At 46.5% G+C, this 19,402-nt stretch overlaps 1 protein-coding gene across 3 annotated transcripts in view; it reads right to left on the reverse strand.

Annotated features, from left to right (window-relative positions):
• sorcs2 (sortilin-related VPS10 domain containing receptor 2) overlaps positions 1 to 19,402 on the reverse strand; it is a 231,981-nt gene that overhangs the window by 153,445 nt on the left and 59,134 nt on the right. For all 3 annotated transcript variants that reach the window (XM_036551169.1, XM_036551168.1, XM_036551170.1), the window contains exon 2: positions 13,708 to 13,775. In XM_036551169.1, coding sequence (XP_036407062.1) covers positions 13,708 to 13,775 — 68 coding nt within the window. The remainder of the gene's footprint in view (positions 1 to 13,707; positions 13,776 to 19,402) is intronic.

Raw genomic sequence — 19,402 nt, forward strand, 5'->3', positions numbered from 1 at the left:
CTTGGCAGAATGTGCTCTACACCCTGAAGAATGATGGCTTGTACATTTGTTGTGCAGTCACATAATGTTAACTGAGACTGCCTGTAGCTTGGAGCATGGAGGTATCATCAGCATCCAAGCAGAATCTGCTCAAAAAGAGATTCGATAAGGTTAGCTTTTCACTAACGCTATCAATTTGCAACAGAGAATTGACAGTTCTACCATATGGAGAAGCTGACAACTGCAGAGGTCACCTACTGCAACGATAAATATCATCCATTATCAGCAACCGCAGAATCCTTTAGAGGGTCATGGTGAACCACTGCCCAACCCAGCATGCAAAGGGAGCGTAGTCTGAATGGGATACATGCACACGCACATGCACGCGCACGCACACACACACACACACACGCGCACACACACATGCATGCGCATTCACCCACTCACACACACACACACACCAACAAACAGACAGACAGACACACACACACACGCACACACATGCATGTGCATTCACCCACTCACACACACACACACACACACACACACACACACCAACAAACACAGACAGACAGACACACACACGCACACACACGCACACACTCCACACACACACACACACACACACACACATGCATGCGCATTCACCCACTCACACACACACCCACACACACACACACACACACACACCAACAAACACAGACAGACACACACACACACACACACTCCACACACTCCACACACACACCCACACAAACATACTGCAAGACAGCTTAAGGACTGTGGGAGGGAGCCAGAGTAATTTGACAGGGGACACAAAAACAGAGCTCGGCTTTGAAGCCCCGAACTCTGGGGCTGTGAGGCAACAGCACTGCCCCCTACACCACTGCCCCACCCATTATAAATACTGCTATTTGTTTGGACAACACTTGCACCATCAGCTCCACCCAGCTGGCAGCTGGATATCATCATCCACCTCTTTTCTGGTAGCGTATCCCTGCTGGCTATGAACATGCTGTCCAGTTTTGAATTTACATTTACATGTTGTCATTTAGCAGTCGCTTTTATCCATTTAGCAGACAGTCTTACAAAGGCAGAGATCAAAGTGCTGCTAACAGCACTGTGGGAGGTCCATTTGTCTGATCTGGTCTGATCTGATAGTTCAATGACCGGACCCCATTGTCTGACAAAGTGGGTCCAACAAACTCATCAGTCAGTCAGCATTAGCTTCATAACTTGCCACGGACCTACTGTGATTCAATGTCCAACTCATACTATCTGAGTGACCCTGACTGGATTCAGTTGGTACAAGGTAGTGATGTGACAGAGAGACCTCACGAATGTCAAAAAGAGGTGGAACTATCATACGTCATCAATCGTTGAACCAATCATAATGTTCTGCTGTGGATAATGAGCCTTTCGTTCATTAACGGCTGAGAACACATGGTACAGTAGCTGCACTCCACTAGATTCAGTTTTTGTTCAGTGATTCACAGTCCACAGCGCCTGCAGTACAGTCTGTTCATGGAGAGTGGTCAGATGGTTGTGGGTCAGGGATTGCCCTGTCAAATACACAGCCACGGGACACATCCACTCCTGGGGGACATGGATACTCGTGGAGGGGGATCCTATAGGGAGAGGGGAGGAAGTGAATTGTATCTACGGCTCGCTGTCATCATCAGCTGCAGGCTTGTTCCCTTCCGCAGTCTGATGGGAAGGTCAGAAGGATGATTGCTCCCTCAGTACTTCTAAGGGCATGCATTAGCGCGCTGAGCTGCTGTGACACGATTGTGGCAGCTGGTTTGCATGCTGTCCTCTGTGAAAGCAACCTCTCTCTCTCTGACACAGTAATGATGCGTCAGTGATGCGCTGCGACTTCACGCCCCTTCTAGGCTCCTGGCCTTCTACAAAAGTGTGCCATCTTATCCAGCCAAGTCTTCTACAGTCTTTGGCGGCGAAAGGGAATCTGAGAAACATTCTGACTTTCCATCATCACTATTTTTATAATCACTATAATTATAATTTGTGCGACTGGCAGAAGTGCTTATCTAGGGTGACCAGGGTGAATCTAAAAATGTTACACATTCTGTCGACTAATTCCTCACAGCTTCCTCTTGGTTACTGGAGACGCTCTGTAAAAGTGTAATTCCCAAGGGTAGAACGCGGCAGCCCATATGAGACGCGAACCCACAACCCAACGGTCCAGGGTGCGGAGACCCATTCCTTCTTTCTCTTCTGCACGTTGAATATTCTGTCATAGATCAGTGGTGCTGTGTCCTGGAATGGAAACTCCCTGTGATAACACGGATCAGAAAACGATGCAGAAACACGCTTTCGCTGCGTTCAAGGGCAGAGAGCTCAATACAGAGGAGACGTGCTGCAATTTCAATCTGCTCACAAGCGCCTGAACATTCCACGCCGAGGTCACGCTGGTAGAGCTTCAGAAGAACGGAGAACTAACATAGCATATGGTGCTTATAACCGGGAAAACAAACGCGCGGTGACAGAGGCTCCATTCTGCTCTTTTAAAGACTCCCGCCCCTCTTCAAAACTCCACAAAGAAGCGGACCCTGAGTTTTTCCCCCGAGTAAAACTACAGCAGGACTTCAAAACAGAAACGATGAAAAGCAGCCAAAAAAAAAAAAAAAAAGGGGGGAGGGGGGAAGAGGGGCATCAAATTATGTTCGATCTCCTGTGATTTGCAAGGCAATATCTTCACCTCCATGGTTAAACGGAATGAGAACGCATTGTGCTTAACGGTGTGTAAAAACCGCACATCCCTCCGGTGTCTCTGTGGGTCTCCGATGACGCTCATCTGAGAGAGGAGACTCAGAAGGTGAGCTGAGACGATCACTCCTGCTGCTTTCACAGCGCAGGAAAATCATTACCGCCAAATAGATAAAAGTCGCCGGCACTGTTGTTAAATTCCTGCCCAGCCGATGTCCGTCATGTCTCGTTTGCCGAGCGCGAATCACCCGCAAAAGGGCTGGGGAATAAAAGGCGCGGCTCCGTTGTAAACGAGCGTGGCATAACTGATTGCCGTCAGCTCATTTACCTGTGTGACGAGCTGATGGAGCTTCGTTCCTTCAGCCAAGTTGAGCGGAGGGTGCTGATTGCAATCCTGTCGCTGACAGTTCTCTCTGAACCTGGCCTCATTGCGAGACAACCGCAAGTGGCTTTTACAGCTCACACCCAATCCAATTACGGCGCTCGGCACAGATAATCGGCACATAGTGGCACAGTACCCGAGGCATGTGGCACGGGCCGTCTGATTACCTGTAATCACCCACAGGCTTCTGGATGTTCTCTCTTCACCACATCTCATTGAAAATGGTAAAGAAAACATACTAATGTCTTACAGCTCTTATCCAAAAAAATCTAGCAATCTAATAATATAACTGTAATTAGATAACAAGATGTCAAGTTCCATCCGTGTGTCTACACAGAGATTAAAGTGGGTTATGTAACTACATGTGTAATAAAAAATGTTATCTCATAAACCCTTCCCTCCCTCTTTCCTTGCCTAACTTCTTTAGCCTTTATCTCTGATGTAAAAATTGAGTGTGTGTGAGTCTATATATGTGTATGTGTCCGTGTCCATATGTGTATGCGCACTTGTCTGTGTGCGTGTGTGTTGGTGTGTGTATATGTGTGTTTGTGTATTTTTGTGTCCACGTGCTTGTATTGGTGTGTGAATATGTGTGTGTGTGTGTGTGTGTGTGTGTGTGTGTGTGTGTGTGTGTGTGTGTGCTGTCAGCTCAGATGTGATTGTCCCACATGTGTGCAGCTTTGTGTCATGTGGTAGTACCAAAATAGAGATCACACAATTTATGGAACTTTGATGATGTTGTTATGCAATATCATGTATATAATGCTACAATAATATAATAGTTACTGTATAGATACTGTACTCAGTAAGCTTGTATCGGTGTGTGTGTGTGTTGTGTGTGCGTGCATACTTGTACTGCTGTGTGTGTGTGTGTGTGTGTGTGTGTGTGTGTGTGTGTGTGTGAGGTCCACCTGGTCATAAAGCCAGTCCGTGGAGGATGTGCAATAAATCGCCAGTGTTTCTGCAGGCTGTTGAAGGGAACAGCTCTCCTATCCTGCAGGAAGTAATTAAGATATGCAGCCTAGCCCACCCCTCCCTCCTCCCTCTGCCCACAGATAAAAAAAGAAAACCTCAGCTCCGCTGGCGTGGAGAAACAACATTGTTATAGCCTGCACCCAAGGTCAAAATCTCAATTAATAGCAGTTAATGAACCCTCATTACTGTCTCTCCTTGCTTTCCACTCTCCTCTCTTTCCCCCTTCCCATCTTTATCTCCTATTCTCACTCCCCTCACTTCCTCTCTCTTTTTCTTTACTGTCTCCTTTTCTTTAATCCCCAACACACTCACTCACTCACTCACTCACTCACTCACTCACTCACTCAGTCACTCACACTCTCTCTCTCTCTCTCTCTCTCTCTCTCTCTCTCTCTCTCTCTCTCTCTCTCTCTCTCTCTCTCTCTCTGTGTCTCTAACACCACCCTTTCTGTTTGGTTTGGTTTCTGGGCTCAGACAGGCGGGGTTTGGCTCAACGACTGAAAGTGCGGGGTACAGGGGAGACCTGAGGACGTGGACTGGGCTGACCCGTCTTCAAACCCAGGCGAGCTTGGTATCAAAGCTCAAATGTCAGTATCCCACATGTGTGCAGTGTTGGGTCATGTGGCAGTACTAAAAAAAAAAGACATTTATGGAGCACAAAATTTATGGAACTTTGGCGCAACAATGCCATTCAATGATCCACAACCCCACTCCATAATTACCATGATATTTTAAAAATCAAGAATGACACACGTGAGGTTGTTATGCAATATCATGTATATAATTCTACAATAATATAACACTTTGTAAAAAGACCACACTCAGCAAGCAGTATCATATAGTACAGTGGATAGCAATGCTGTATCAAAGCTGCAGCATCGTTTGTTGAAATCTGGCTATTATTATTATTATTTCAGGAAACCAAATATTAACATATGGCACACCAAAACTATAATTATTAAATTATATTTAATTATATTATTACATTATATTTTGTTTTACGAAACTGTCCCACAGAAAATGCCCAAAAAAGGCTGTTCTCTCCCAAAATGCTGTACAGAGCTGAGTCCAGCACAAACAGAAAGGCAGCCTTCACACAGTAAAGACTAGCACATGCAGGGAAGTTGGGTTAAATGACCATGACAGCCTTCCAGCTGCGTGGAGCCAAGCCAATCACAGTCTCTGTCCCAACCCCTGCAGAGCCTTACATATCAGCCCTGACTGGCCAATGGAGTCACTCACACCCCGAACTCATGCCCTCAGACGTCTTGGGGCCACGCGCACACATACACCAAGTCACTTACTCTCTCACTCACTTACTTTCTTACTCACTCACTCACTCAGACTAACTCACTTACTCACAGGGTTATGCTTTCCTGAGCACCGACTCACTATGACTGTTTTACTGACATTCACTCTCTCAGATTCAATGATTCCAAGGATTCTCTGATTCACTCACACTCACTCTCTCACACATTCATTGTTAACGTCATTCACTCACACACTCGAACCCACTCACATCCACTGTCCAGACTCACTCATGGACTCACTCACAGGACCAACTCAGACCTTTCAAATTCCACACAGCTGAGATGCTCTCATTCACCGTCCCAAGTGTCTGTCTGTCCCGCAATGAAAACAGAAGCAAGACCTCTTAAATGAGAAATACAATGGGAAACCGTGACCATAAAAAAACATAAGAGAAGTCATATATTTCAAGTACCATTGGTTAATACCCTTAATGCTTACAGCATCCAATATATCATGTCAGACACAACCCACACACTGTGCTGCAAGCCAGTTAACTACATACACAGCTTGAATTAAATGTATTCATATGCTCTTATAACTGCTGTTATCCATTTGGTGGTGGTGGGGGGGGGGGGGGGGGGGGGGGACTCTGGAGCTGATTTTTATGGCACGAAATGTTTGTAAATATGAAAGGCAAGAGTTAAATAACCGGTGTTGTTAACAGGGAGAGACGCCGAGAGAGACCCTGCCAAGTATTCTTTCCTGGGCTTTGAGTGCTTTCACAGTTTTCTCAAAGGCAGAAAAGGACAAATCCAGAGGGATCCATTTTTTGCTTAGGCCCAGCTGTCTGCAGTTTCACTGCCCTGTTACTGATTCCACAAAGAATGTCCAAGGAAATGTGAAACTCCTTCCAGATGGCCGCCCGCTTACCTCCACTCAGCCATCCGACACATGATAAGGAGCTAAAACCTGCGTTTCTTTCGCTGTGGCCGCACACACTCATTAATGTGCATATTGACATCCCTGCACATGCACAAACGCGCGCACACGCACACACACACACGCACACTCGCACACACATGCTCCTATACACACATATATGCAAAAACACAAACCCACACACAGACACACACACATGTACATGCACACGTATACACAGCCACACACAACCACACAGACCATGCACACACTTGCATATAAACTCGCACATACATATTCAGAAATGTGTACATTGACATTCATACACATGCACAAACACACACACATCCACACAGAACACGCATGCACATGCACTTAACACACACACACTTTCAGCAACATGCACAATCACATCCATCCACATGCAAAAACACACACTAACAGACACACGTATATACAGCCACACACACACGCATGCACACACACACACAGGTTCAGGGATGTGCACACTGACATCCACACACGTACAAACACACATGAACACACACATACACACAGAACATGCACACATATACACTCAAATTCTGCCTCACACAGTTACAAACAGACAGCCCACATCCACATGCACACATACAGTATATGCCTATGCACACACCTAACATCAGCAAAAATGATTTAACAGACATCGAATATTTCTTTTATCCTCAGATGAAATTCACATTGGGAGCATCTTCTACAGAGGCTCTTTTAAAGAAACTCTTTTCTCCACCCCCCTACAGACTTCATTTTGTAGACATCCTCCATACATGGTGAGGCTCAAACCGCTGATATCCAGCACTGTAGGGTCTGGGTTACACACCTGTGATAAACAGCAGGGAGTGAGTCTCATACCTCTATCCCTCTGTGCCTTCATCCTCAGAACTAGTTTGCTCAAATTCACAGGGAGCAGCTAAGCCACAGACCCAGCCTATATACTGCATTTTAAAGTGCATTCTAAAAGGAAGTTGAGCTTTACATTACATTACATTACATTACTGGCATTTAGCAGACACTCTTATCCAGAGCGACTTACATAGGTCACAATTTTTACACGTTGTCCATTTATATAGCTGGACATTTACTGAGGCAGTTCTGGTTTACTATCTTGGCAAAGGGTACAGCAGCAGTGCCCCAGCAGGGAATCGAACCCGCAACCTTTCAGTTACAAGCCCTGCTCCTCACCACGGCGCTTCGCTGCCACCCGATCCACCCTGCGCACCTGCGTGTGGCACGAAGGTGCCAGCGCAGAAGTACTCTGGGTCGGCGTCGGGCGTACCGCCCCGCCGGTGTGTGAACAGCACCTCCTGCCAGTGCCCTCTCGCCCTCCCCTGCGGTCCCGACACACTCGGCCTAATTAACACTCGCGGCCTCATTAGCACCTTGGAGGTGTTAATTCAGTCAGCGCGGTTCACACACAGCCAGGGCTTGGGCACTTGGGAGCGTACCGTGGTCCTCGCTGCCAACGGAGGGAGGAACGCTGTTACTCCTCCCACGTCTCACCCCCCCGCACACACACACACACACACACACACATTCACGCACACGCACCACACTACCAACCCCTCTGCTTCCCACAGCGCAAACACTTTCATTATTTATCTGTTGAAGCAATTCACACTGAGGGGCTCCCTCATAGGCAGAGACATGTCTGTCCCACTCAGCGTTCAAACTGGCAACTGTTTAGCCACAAAGCCAGCTCCCTGTAGCCTGATTTGCTCTTCCCTTGGTTTTTACCATGGAGCAAAGATGGCCAATTGCATGGTCCCTCTGCATAGTCCCTATTCCTGCAGCCCCCCCCCCCCCCCCCCCCCCCATTCGTTTAGTAGACAATCTTATCCAGAGTGATTTCCAGCACAATAGAACAGAAGTGTATCCATTCAAGTTAAATGAGCAACAGTGTCAGACCAGGCTAACAACACTCCCAGACCAGTGAGTGTGAGCATTGAACACCATTCAAGCCCTATCACAACTTAACTCATGCAACATGACTAGGCAACAGAAGCTTAGTATACTACCATACAGCAGTCACTAGAACAGAGAATCCAAAGTACATCACAATACTACCCATAAAATAAACATCAAATACTACAGGTAACAGGTGTTAGTGGGCGGAGATTGAGTTGGGATCAAGATGCACTCTGAAGAGCTGGGTCTTCAGTCTGCGTCGGAAGATGGCCAGTGATTCTGCTGTCCTAACCTCCGCTCCGTGGGGAGCTCATTCCACCACTGAGGGACCAGTACAGACAGAGGTCGCATCTACAGGATCGTCTCTACATGTGTGCCACAGGAAAACACGTTGCATCCACACACGCAACATACAGTATCTGCAGCAGGTTGTCATCGGAAAGATCACATGAGATAAGCTTTCAATGCGATATCCTCCCATCATCCTCAGTGTCTCTCAGCCTCCTGTCTTTATTAGCGTAAGCCTGCTGCGTCAGTACGGCGGCCTGCCGTGGCTCCATGTGGCGGCCTGCAAGCAGCCAGTTACCCACTCTGAGGGATCATCATTGGTCCTATTGATTTATTTATTCCAAAGCACATTTTTTTTTTTGGAAAAGCAGCTCCTGTCCTCTGAAGGGCATAAAATATGCATGGAGGTCTGGAGCAAAATGGGGAAGACGGTACGATCTGCGATTAACTATTTACAACACAGCACCATCTGGCTCTAAGAGGGAGGGAGTTAGAGAGGGAGAGGGAGATGGAGAGACGCTAACAGATAGACAGACAGACAGAGACAGAGAGTTTTTCGCTCAATCTTACTGAAGCAGGAGTACAAGGCTTATTACCCATGAGATAAGCTCCCTGTTGTTTGGCCTGTGGAGGGCCCCACAGTCATTTGTTCTTCTTGAAGCAATCTTAATTTTGATTCACCAAAGCACAGAGGTCAGTACATTACTATTTGATGGTCTGAGGTTCTTTTAATGTATTATTGAGGTGTCAAAGCCCCAGAGGATACGGGAGGGGGGCACAATTCTGTCTGTGGGCTACCATCCTTTGCAAGTTCAAAAGAAGTGTGAAGCACGTATGAATTATAGATTCTACGTGCCAAATCAGACATGCTTGCAGATGTATATGGGTTTGGAATTGTAGTGTGTTTATGTGGTGTGTGTAAATATACGCGTGTGTATGTGTGAGAGTGTGTGTGTGTGTAAGTGTTTGTGCGTGTATGTGTGCAAGATTATCATGCAGATATACTGTGTGTGCGTGTCTGTATGTGTTTCTGCACATGGGTGTGTCTGTTCATGCATGTGATCACATGATGTTAATTTAAAGGCCTGCGTGTTTGTATGTGTCCCCCAGTGTATCTGTGCTTGTGTGTCGTGTGTGTGTATATGTGTGAATTTTTGGGTCCTCAACGTTTACAAGCATACATGCGAGCCTGAGGGGACAGAGTACAGGTATGTGTGTGTGCGCATGCATGTGTATGCATGTGTGTTTAAATCATTCGCACACAGATGTGCGTGTTGCCCGCGACCACTTGCACGCCAGACCGCAGTGCGGGGAGCACGTTATCGCATGCGAGGCACTTCTGAGCTGCAGTCTGCAGTCCTCACGCTCGTTCAGTCCCGCTCCGGGAAAATAATCCGCATCCTGTCTCACGTCTTCCCCGACAAATGAGGAGAGGGCTCAGAGGTTTCTTCCCACTCCGACTTAAATTCCTGCTCTGTGCAGAACTCGCGCCACACAGTCACAGAAATGACCGCAGTGGGAGGCAGCTCAGAGAAGCTCCCCTTTGTTCCCGAGCAGTACTCGGCCCACGGGTGACCAGATGGCTCCGCAGCTTTGCGGCCGCTATACAGAGAAAGGGGGTGGGGGGGGTGTTTCCCTGGCTTTGGAGAAATCGAGAACAACCTAACAAGTTTCTAAAGATAAAGAACAGCGTGTCTGGTTAACTCTCAATCTTCAAACATGCAGCCATGTTTGTTAATGGCTTGACATGTTCTACATCGGTGACCGGGAACAGTCAGTGAATCTGTGACTGCTGTCAGGCCAAAATAACAGCTTGCAGTCACAGAATGACGTTTGCCTCCACAAATGGGAAATACAAGCATGCCAGGAGTTGCTAAGCGGTTAAGAAACGCACTTAAGTCCTGGACAGGGGCATTAAGTTCACAACGAGGTGAAATTCTGTCTCTTTTCTCTCTCTCGCACACACACGCACACACACCAGTGAGCATGGCTTGGTGTTAACACCCTGCCCTTCTGCTCTCACCTGGAGCTGTGCCCCTTGCTGAGAGGATCCACTTCAGGATAGACCCATCACCACAGTAATCACATCAATTATTGATCACGGCCAGCGTGTGTTGAGGCTCCATTTACCCTCCACAATTATGGGAGGGTGAACAAAGACACAGTGAGGAAGAGAGAGGGAGAGGCTAAGGAAGAGACAAAGAGAGAGAGAGGTCTTTGAATAAAAAAAAAAAAAAAACAAGCATTACCATATTCTACGCAGACCCATCCAATCAATGCTTTACTTTTGTAAAATAAGTCTTTAGGATTCTTTGAATTCTTTGATCCTAAATGAATCTTTAGGATTGGCCTTTGGTTTGGCACTATGTACTGTACCACACATGCCTTCTGGCTGAGTGAGGCTGAGCAGAGCTTACAGTGTGGCCCATTCCTACTTTCTAAGCAGGTCTCACCTTTGGCTTTCGACAGGAGTCCTGTATGCTCTAACAAGACGAAATGTTGTAAGTTTGTTCAGGGGCAATCCACTGCATGCTTGAGAATCAACAGCTTTGGAGGTTTGGCCCAGTTCGCAATAATAGATCATCTTCCCTGCTATGTTTTTTTTCTTTTCTTTTCAAAACCAAAGAGCTCCTGGTTTAGTTTCTTTATCATTCTTGTTAAAGCGCAGGAATGTGGGACAGACATAACACACTCAAGGGCAAAGTTTGTGGAGCCACAAGCACAATAAAAAAGCTCTCTCTTGTCGCCAAGTATTGCAGACCATAGTACATAAAAATGCTCAGAGAGAGGCCATTAAAATCAAATGCACTCCCAAATCCCCGCATCGCTAGACCAGGGTGAGAACAAACATTGCTTTTGTTTTGCAATATTTAACACAGCCTGAGGTCCATCTCCTCCTATCTTTATATGTGTCTGTGTGGGCAAAAAAAACCCACCACACCTATTCCTTCCCCAAACGCATGCCCTCTCCTTGAAGGGTCATTAATTTTACTCTGAATTTTCGAGAAAATGAACCCAGGCAAGTAAAAGTTTACAATTACTGAACATTCACAAAGAAAGGAGGACACCCCCCCCCCCCCCCGAAAAAAAAACCAAACAGAACAAATCAAAACAAAACAAAAACACAACTATAATGTATTTATTATTATTATTATTATTTCAGAGCTTGGAAACGGCATATACTAGCAGTTACTCCACACCAAAAAAAAACTTGTGCTGATGTTTGGCCCTGATGATGTAACAGTTACTGCATTACACAAAGGCATAGTCTGAGGGGGCAGGCATACCACAGTACAGGCCTCTTCATGGAGCATCAGTGCACCTACAACCCAGTGCACTTCCATTCCAGGAGTGTGAATCAAAATGAGCAGGGCCAGAGAACGGGACCAACTGGTAAATCTTATCCATTTGATAATGACTTTTCATTTTGTAAACTTTGGCTGTTGGCAGCATTTTCTGTGGTGTTTAACTCACTGCAAGCTCCGGCATATAGACAGCGGAAGAATGTTGTCTTGGGTCACACCAATGTTTAACAGAGATGGCTCCTTTTCTAGTCATAGTCCGTGCTTTCATGACGGCATACGTTTGGGAGCGTTAAACAGTCGGCGGGCATTTTATCACTTCGTTTGTCCTTTCTAGTCATTGGCTTGATACGTTTCTTCGTGACACCTGCTTCTTGATCTACGCCATCTGACAGTCTGAAATATGGCACCCATTCATTTTCAGCCTTTTCGGCTGTTTGATCTCAGGCTTGAAGACATCAAAGCAGGAATTCAAGGACAATAGGAGAACGGTTAGCAGGACCGAGAGAGAGGTGAACGCTGATATCAGGAGAAGCAATTTCCCTCTCAGACAAAACATTGTAATTCTCTTAAGTCAAAAGGACCGGGGAAGGAAAACCCCCAAGTGCATTACTCTCACTGTAATGTATTTTTTCTTTTATTCTTAATGCATTTTACCTCCATTACAGCTGATTCCGTTTAGGATTTGGGGCACAGTTAAATGGGTCCTTACTGGCAAATGAAACATCAACAAATACAGCAAATTATATATTCCTGCTCTACATGGAGACAGGCTACCGAACAAAGGATATACCATCTCTTCAGAATGAGGTGAAAACAATGAAATATCCACTGTGGTGAAAGAGAGGCGTCCCATGACAGCAGATGTCACAAACCTACTGGAAGAGGGATTACGCCTCTCCGCAGTGCTCCAGGGCCACACTCTCACCCCCGCTTCTCCTCTTTATTTTTCACTCTTTACAGAACCCAGCACCCTGCTCTCTCGCCTTCCGGAGTTCCAGCCCGGAATGTCAGCTTCTTCGCTGTTTGTTCTATAATCGGAATCTCGCCATCTAGGCTCTGCTGTAGACATGCTGGAGTGAGTGAGGCGTCATGGAAACGGGGGGGGACCTGTGATGGATGCTGCGCTCCTCGGGTCTCAATGCATTCCACCAGCTCATCGGAACACACAATACCGGTATCGCCGCATCGCGCCGCACCGATAAGCTATCTGCCCCAGCAGATGTCCGCTCCTGCCCATGTTCCCTCGCTGTGCCTGCCTCACACCTGCTGTTACCACACCCTGTCTCTATTATGAATGTGTGGGGAAAATCTGTGAGATTTTTCTGAAGGAAATGCCTTCGCCTTCTTAGTATCTGAGAGCTGTGATATTGCAAAGAGGGGTAGAGCGTAAGGTAAATAGCTTAATTCAAAATCAACAAGCCAACTGCCCCTGCACAGCCATGGGTAGACTGCAGCCACAAATAATGAACTTTGAAACCAAGGCCGTGAAATTAGAGCACAGCGGAAAGCTACAGTGTTGTAATTAGAGTATATTTCTGCCCTTTCCAGTTCTTCTGGAACTTGTTATTCCAAGTCTTGTGGGGAAGACCGAAGACAATTTCCCAGACAATGAAAGCAAAACTATGTAATACAAAAGTAAAAACAAAACAAAACAAACAAAACAGTACATCAATTTTCTCCAAAACATCGATTGCTGTCAATTATGAGTGTGACTACGCCCCCTTCGCAGAACCATCGCTTCACTCTGACACATGCCTACTCACAAAAACACTCCCCCTTGCTGAGCCTTGGCTCCAAACACAGACATGCCTCCTTTTGAGAGGCTTTCTTAGCAGGGAGAAAAAGAAGACAGATCCAAAGCATGCCTCATTTCAGGAGAAGGAAATGTATGAAATCGTAATGGGGAAGGCTTTGACTGAGAGAAAACATGTGACCTACCTCCACAGGGAGCTTTCCAACACCTTGGTGGAGTCTGCATGGTAGTACTTAGTCAGGATGAGGATAACCTGCAGGAAACGAGAGACAGACAATGTCAGAACAGGTGGGAAAAGATTAGAACAGAAGCAACACAGACCTTCAACTTTCATACTAGATTCTGGGAAATATTAGTGACTGAACCAAACCTGTCCAGAAAAATATTTATAGGTTTAAAGCTGCTTAAAATGGCGAGTAAATGCCTGAGAGATTAAGCCTTAATCGTTGTCACAACAGTGTAATAACTGATAAAAAAAGATAAAAAGACAACAAAAGCACTTTAATGTCAACAACACCCCCCCCCCCCCCCCACACACACACACACACTTTTAATAAGACCCCTGGCATTCTGAAACAAAATGCCTTCAGAGGGAAATAAACAGATGATGAAATCTCTTTTACTTTAGAAATAATAGCATTACGTCCCCCCTGAGACTATAAAGAGGCCACAGCTAGCAGCAAGCCGTCAGACCTCCCTGGGACAGAGAGCAGAGACTAACAAACCGGAGCACTGTAGATGTCACTGTGTGTTCCATTCTGCGAGTTCCACGGCAAAAGAAAAAAAAAAAACCCAAAATAAGATTGTGACATCAGAGGACGGAAGACTGCAGGCGTCTGCTCCCATTTCCCTCCACGCCGAGCCCTGGATGCTGCCGCTGCGTTACAGCTCATCAGCCTGATTTCGCCGCGGCCTTTCCTTCTTTCCTCCAAAACAACGCGCGGTGACAGAGCATTACTTCTCCCTGGGTCGGCAGCACGGGTGCGGGGGCAGGCAGGAGGCTGCTGCAATGGGTCACTCCATGGCAAGAGCTGACCGAGGTCCCTGTCATTAAGTCCAGGGCCAGGAAACTCAAAGGTCAACGCTACACGACCCAACATGATAATATTGCACACATGGATAAACAGATACAATAAGCGTGTGGTGAGGAAGCTAAACTATAATGAGAGAGCAAGTGAGCTCCCATCACTCATATTTTCACTGACAGCTGAGGGGAGGTGATCTTTATGCAATGTTTGCTTGCAGGGACGTAGAAAAAAAAAAAAACTATTATCCCATACAAATAGCTATCTTGTTTGTTGTTGTCTTTTTTAATTTCAGAGGAAATATTTACACCATACCCCCTACCTGAATCAGCCTGATGATGTGTTTTGCTGAATGCTGGAAAATATTTTTAGAGATGGCTCTGACCCCTCTGGCAGCAGAATGGGATGTGTCTGTCTAGACCGGGAACTACAGGGAGAGGTGATCCGCCGAGCTGTTCTATTATTCATGATATGGGGGACAGGCTGACCACGGCGACTTGCTCTCTGTGTAGAGGGACACTTATCTTTTTACTTCTACAGCTGCAGATGTGACAGAGGGGCGTGCTGGGAGTGTGTTGTCAGGACCGGGCTAGTCCGAGGGTCACGGAAGCGTGCTAACCCCCAGCATGCGACCGGCAGTCGGGTTTAGGTGTGAATAATTGAAGCAGGCAGGGCGTTAGTCTGGGAGGCTTGGTTTTCATTGCGACCAACTACCAGGCCTCACTTCCGCCCACACACCACTTTCTCTTAGAGTGTTTGTCCCGCTGCGATGTTGCCCGTGGTTATTGGTCCCACCCTCACGTCAGGGCTAGGGGCAGCACTGACCACCGGCCTCTTTCACGAAGGCTCCCAGGCGCGTGAGAGAGCAGAGCAGTCGCCAGCTGCCGGTCTGTGACAGAACACAGAAGCCGTTCCGCACCGCCACGGACAGGAAGTTTTTGCGCTCCCAGGACCAAAGAGTGCAGCGGAGAGGGAGATCGCTCTCCGAAGCATTCCTCAGAGCTGACGGAGCTCCATCTGTGATCCCGGGAGGCCTGGTCTGTTCTGTGTCAGATACACTGGACAGAACAACCAGATTCTGCAGCTCTGATGAAAAACCCTTAAAGCAATTTCACACCTTATCTAACTGAAACGAATAAGAGTTAAGCACTATTTATATGCAGAGATGTATGGTGATGTTGCCTTTATGATTTGTTTTGTACTAGGGATAGCCTAAAGACTCGTATGGATGATTGCATTTATCCAAACATTTTTTTTTTTCAGCCCAGATGTGTTACTTCATATTCTCCATGTATGAAATCGATACTTGTTGGTTTTGTAAAATGCTCTGGATAAAAATATTAAACAAGTAGGCTTCCAATTGGCCCAGTTGGTGAATGTGATTTTTTTCTGAGCGCAGGCTGAGCTTTACAGCTCAGACACAGGTTCGAGTCTGAGTCATATCATTCACCAACATCAAGACTGGGAGTCCATATTGGCAGAATTCAAGCTTGTGCCACCACGGTCAAGAGGGCTCTGTTTACCAGGATCCACTCATTCTGCAGCTAGTGGCCCATCGGGGTCATGCAAGTTCCTGCAATGATGTCAGCGGAGATGCACCTATCCTCCAATCATTTACTCCTCTGTGGTGCACTATGGGACTTACAGTGTGAAATATAGGCACGGCTGTGTAGGAGTGTATTATAAGATTGCATTTGTCTCTTGGATCACATCACAGAGGATGTTATGAAGAAGTGAGCCTAATCAGAGCAACTGGTGGCTCCAAATTGGCAAAAAAAGGGGAAAACATAAAGAAGATACTGAAAAAGAGTGTCAAATTAATAAACTAATTAATTAATAGCACAGGTCTCACCCTATGTTGATACTACAGATCAGATATCCCAAAGCATGACTCCATAACCCAGATAAAGCATGTCTTTTTCACCTGTCAGTTTGAAACACCACAAGCGCATATACGACACAGCAGGATAGCTCAGCTGTTGACAATACCATGAGCTCTGGTTGCAGAGCATTTCTGTGAGTGAAGGAAAGCCAAACAATACTCTGCGAATAACCTTCCCATCTGACCCCATGAGGTCAGGATCTAAAAGCTCACATATTGACTTTGTACCCCGAAACCCCTGTGGTATTGCTCTTAAGACCCCTCACCGTGTACAAAACAGAGGTGGAGGGGTGATGCGACAGGATCCAGGGGGACCTGTTGGCTTATCCAATGTGACCCCTGGTCAATGTCCTTATTGAGCTAAAGCTTTCTGGATTCAACATTTGAGGACACACGAGACACAGAACCAGCCGAATGCAAAGCCAGGTCAGTGACCTCCCCATTGATTACCTGGGTCAACAACAGGCATAAGAAGGGAAAGGAAAAATCGGCCGTCTTTGACCTACAAAACGCAGCTGGGCGCATTGTTGAAGTGGCCGTGAGAGAACACTCAGTTCAAGGTGCCAGAAGCCCTTGTTAGTACAGTTCGCACTCTGGCAGATTCAGAAATGCCTCTGTACGTCTATATTCTGTTACCTACGGCTTCATCCCAGATAACAAAGCACCCCTCATCAATAATGCACACTGCCTCCTGACGGCTGCCCCTCTCGGAGCCATCTTTGCTTGATTCATGAGAAAACAGCAAAACACGGCAAGCGAGAGCTCGCTTCTTCAAGGTTCTTTTAAGGACAGCTCATTAGGGTGAGGAAAAACACAAAACAACACAGATTATTGCACAACGCAGGCATTCCTGAGACAGAATATATTTAGATGTAGCAAAAGCTGGGCCAGGCAAAAATAAAAATAAATCTACCGAAAAAGTACCATTACATTTAGCTATACGGATTAAATAAAAGGAAAACTGAAGATCTCCGGACCAGAATTTCAGTGTCCCTCCATAACCACACACCTACACAATGACATATAGTCTCCGTTTGGTTCCAAAAGGTAAGGAAGACAGAACCTCCCCTCTCATCCAGCAGGAATGCTTCCGTCTCTCCTATAGTCCCTGGGACCAGACACAAACAGATCCGCGGTTTTGTTAGCATTAGGGGGCATGAACGCAGATTGCTTTGGGACCTATCACGTCTCAGCCTACATTCCACATCCCACAACATGAAGCGACTCTCCCCCTCATCCCTTCCCACGCCTAAAAGATTTTAAGCACGAGTCGTTCATCAGCACGTCAGAATTCCTGCAGCTTCACTCAGGACCCGTCCGTGCAACGCTGCGGCTCTTTTGCAATCCTAGCTCCGTCCACCCGGCGGCTCTGCATCTCCCTCTCCCTCTCCCCGCTACGCTGTACGAGGCCAGAAGCCCCTGCAGAACAGGAGAATAACTCCCGGCTTTGGCAGCGGCGTGGGGCGACGGCGAAGACGCCGAGCACATTAATCAGTCTGTAGACGGGACGCTGAAGGAACACTTGTGTTTGGCACCGCCGTTGTGTCCCTTCCCTGGTAAGCGTGCTTCCACGGCAACCGCCGATCCGCTGGCGGACTCTCCGCCTGCTGTTGGCATAAGGTACGTAAGCCTCTTCCTTAATTACTACTGTCCTGACCAGGCGACTAAGTTTACATGTTTACAGAAACTACAATGATTGTACTTTTTACCCATATTTTTAATCTGTTTAAACAGACTTTGGAAATGTATTACATATTTGCTGCCAATCTTTTCGATATGGAGTGATTTGCTTTGCAAGCACTTTATGCACTGGGCACATTTATATCCATTTATTTTATTTTTATATTTATTTTACTTTGTTTAAATTAGTGAGGAGCCCTGGTTCAGGGGAGAAACAGAACCACCTTGACCAAGGACCCAAACCCTCCACCTTTCCGTTACCAATACAAAACCATCAATGTCACATTAAGACGGTGGCTATGTTCACTTTCAGTATCAGCTTGTACATCAAGGTCATCTAAATGCCTATATAAACGCCTGACGTCCTTTGCCATCCATATGTGTTTCTCTTCACACCCACAGGCACACCACGACCTGGGAAAAACCTGCGCTAAAATGTAAATGAAAAGGATGGCGTGAGTAAGTATATGTCTCTCCTGGAACTCAAGCACTATGAGGAGAAAATACATTTGGGTCAAAGCCTTGAAGATACCACTCTATCTCTTTTCAAAGCAAGCCTTTTTAATTCAATTTTTTTTTTTTTTATTTCTAAATATAAAGACCTTCTGTTTCCCCAGAAAGAGAATTAGGAACCTAGCCTGAAGTGGCTGATGAATCCAAGCGACTCAAAAGAGCTTAGAAGCAGTTCCTAAACACTGCTGTGACTTTCTAGGGGCCTGTCACTCAAGCAGCAGCTGGAGGTTTTACTGCAGGCATATTACTCATTAAATTCATGAACTCCACGGATTAAGTTTCCTTAAAGGGGGCATCTCAGCTAACACGCAAAAGCCTTGCAACATTCCTTTAACGCTGTGGGAACGTTACGGTGCTGGTGCAGCCCCACAGCAACATCTTGAGAACTTTGCATGGCAGCTGCGTGGTGACATTTACTGGGCAGAGGCAATCCAGGGGTCACGACCTCCAATAATTAAATCTAATGCCACAAGTGGACTCATTTTATTGGACGGGCTGCAAGCGGCATGCGGCGGGACCCGAGGGGAAGGGCTGAAGACACAGACCTCCTCATTTCCCAGAAAAACATCGCTGAGACTGCCCACAGCAATGCAGATTACAATGAAGAACTATCAATCAGCTATCAGGAAAGAAGCCATTGAGAGAAAAGTCTAGGAATGCAGCCACTGACTCTGAAGCCAGCAGGAAACAGAACCATTCCCTTATATGCACTCGTGGGAGAAAAAATAATATCTGGAGGAAGCAGACCACACACACAAACACACTTTAAAAAAATAAAAC

The sequence above is a fragment of the Megalops cyprinoides genome, chromosome 18 (genome assembly GCF_013368585.1).
Source record: "Megalops cyprinoides isolate fMegCyp1 chromosome 18, fMegCyp1.pri, whole genome shotgun sequence".
NCBI classification, from domain to species: domain Eukaryota; kingdom Metazoa; phylum Chordata; class Actinopteri; order Elopiformes; family Megalopidae; genus Megalops; species Megalops cyprinoides.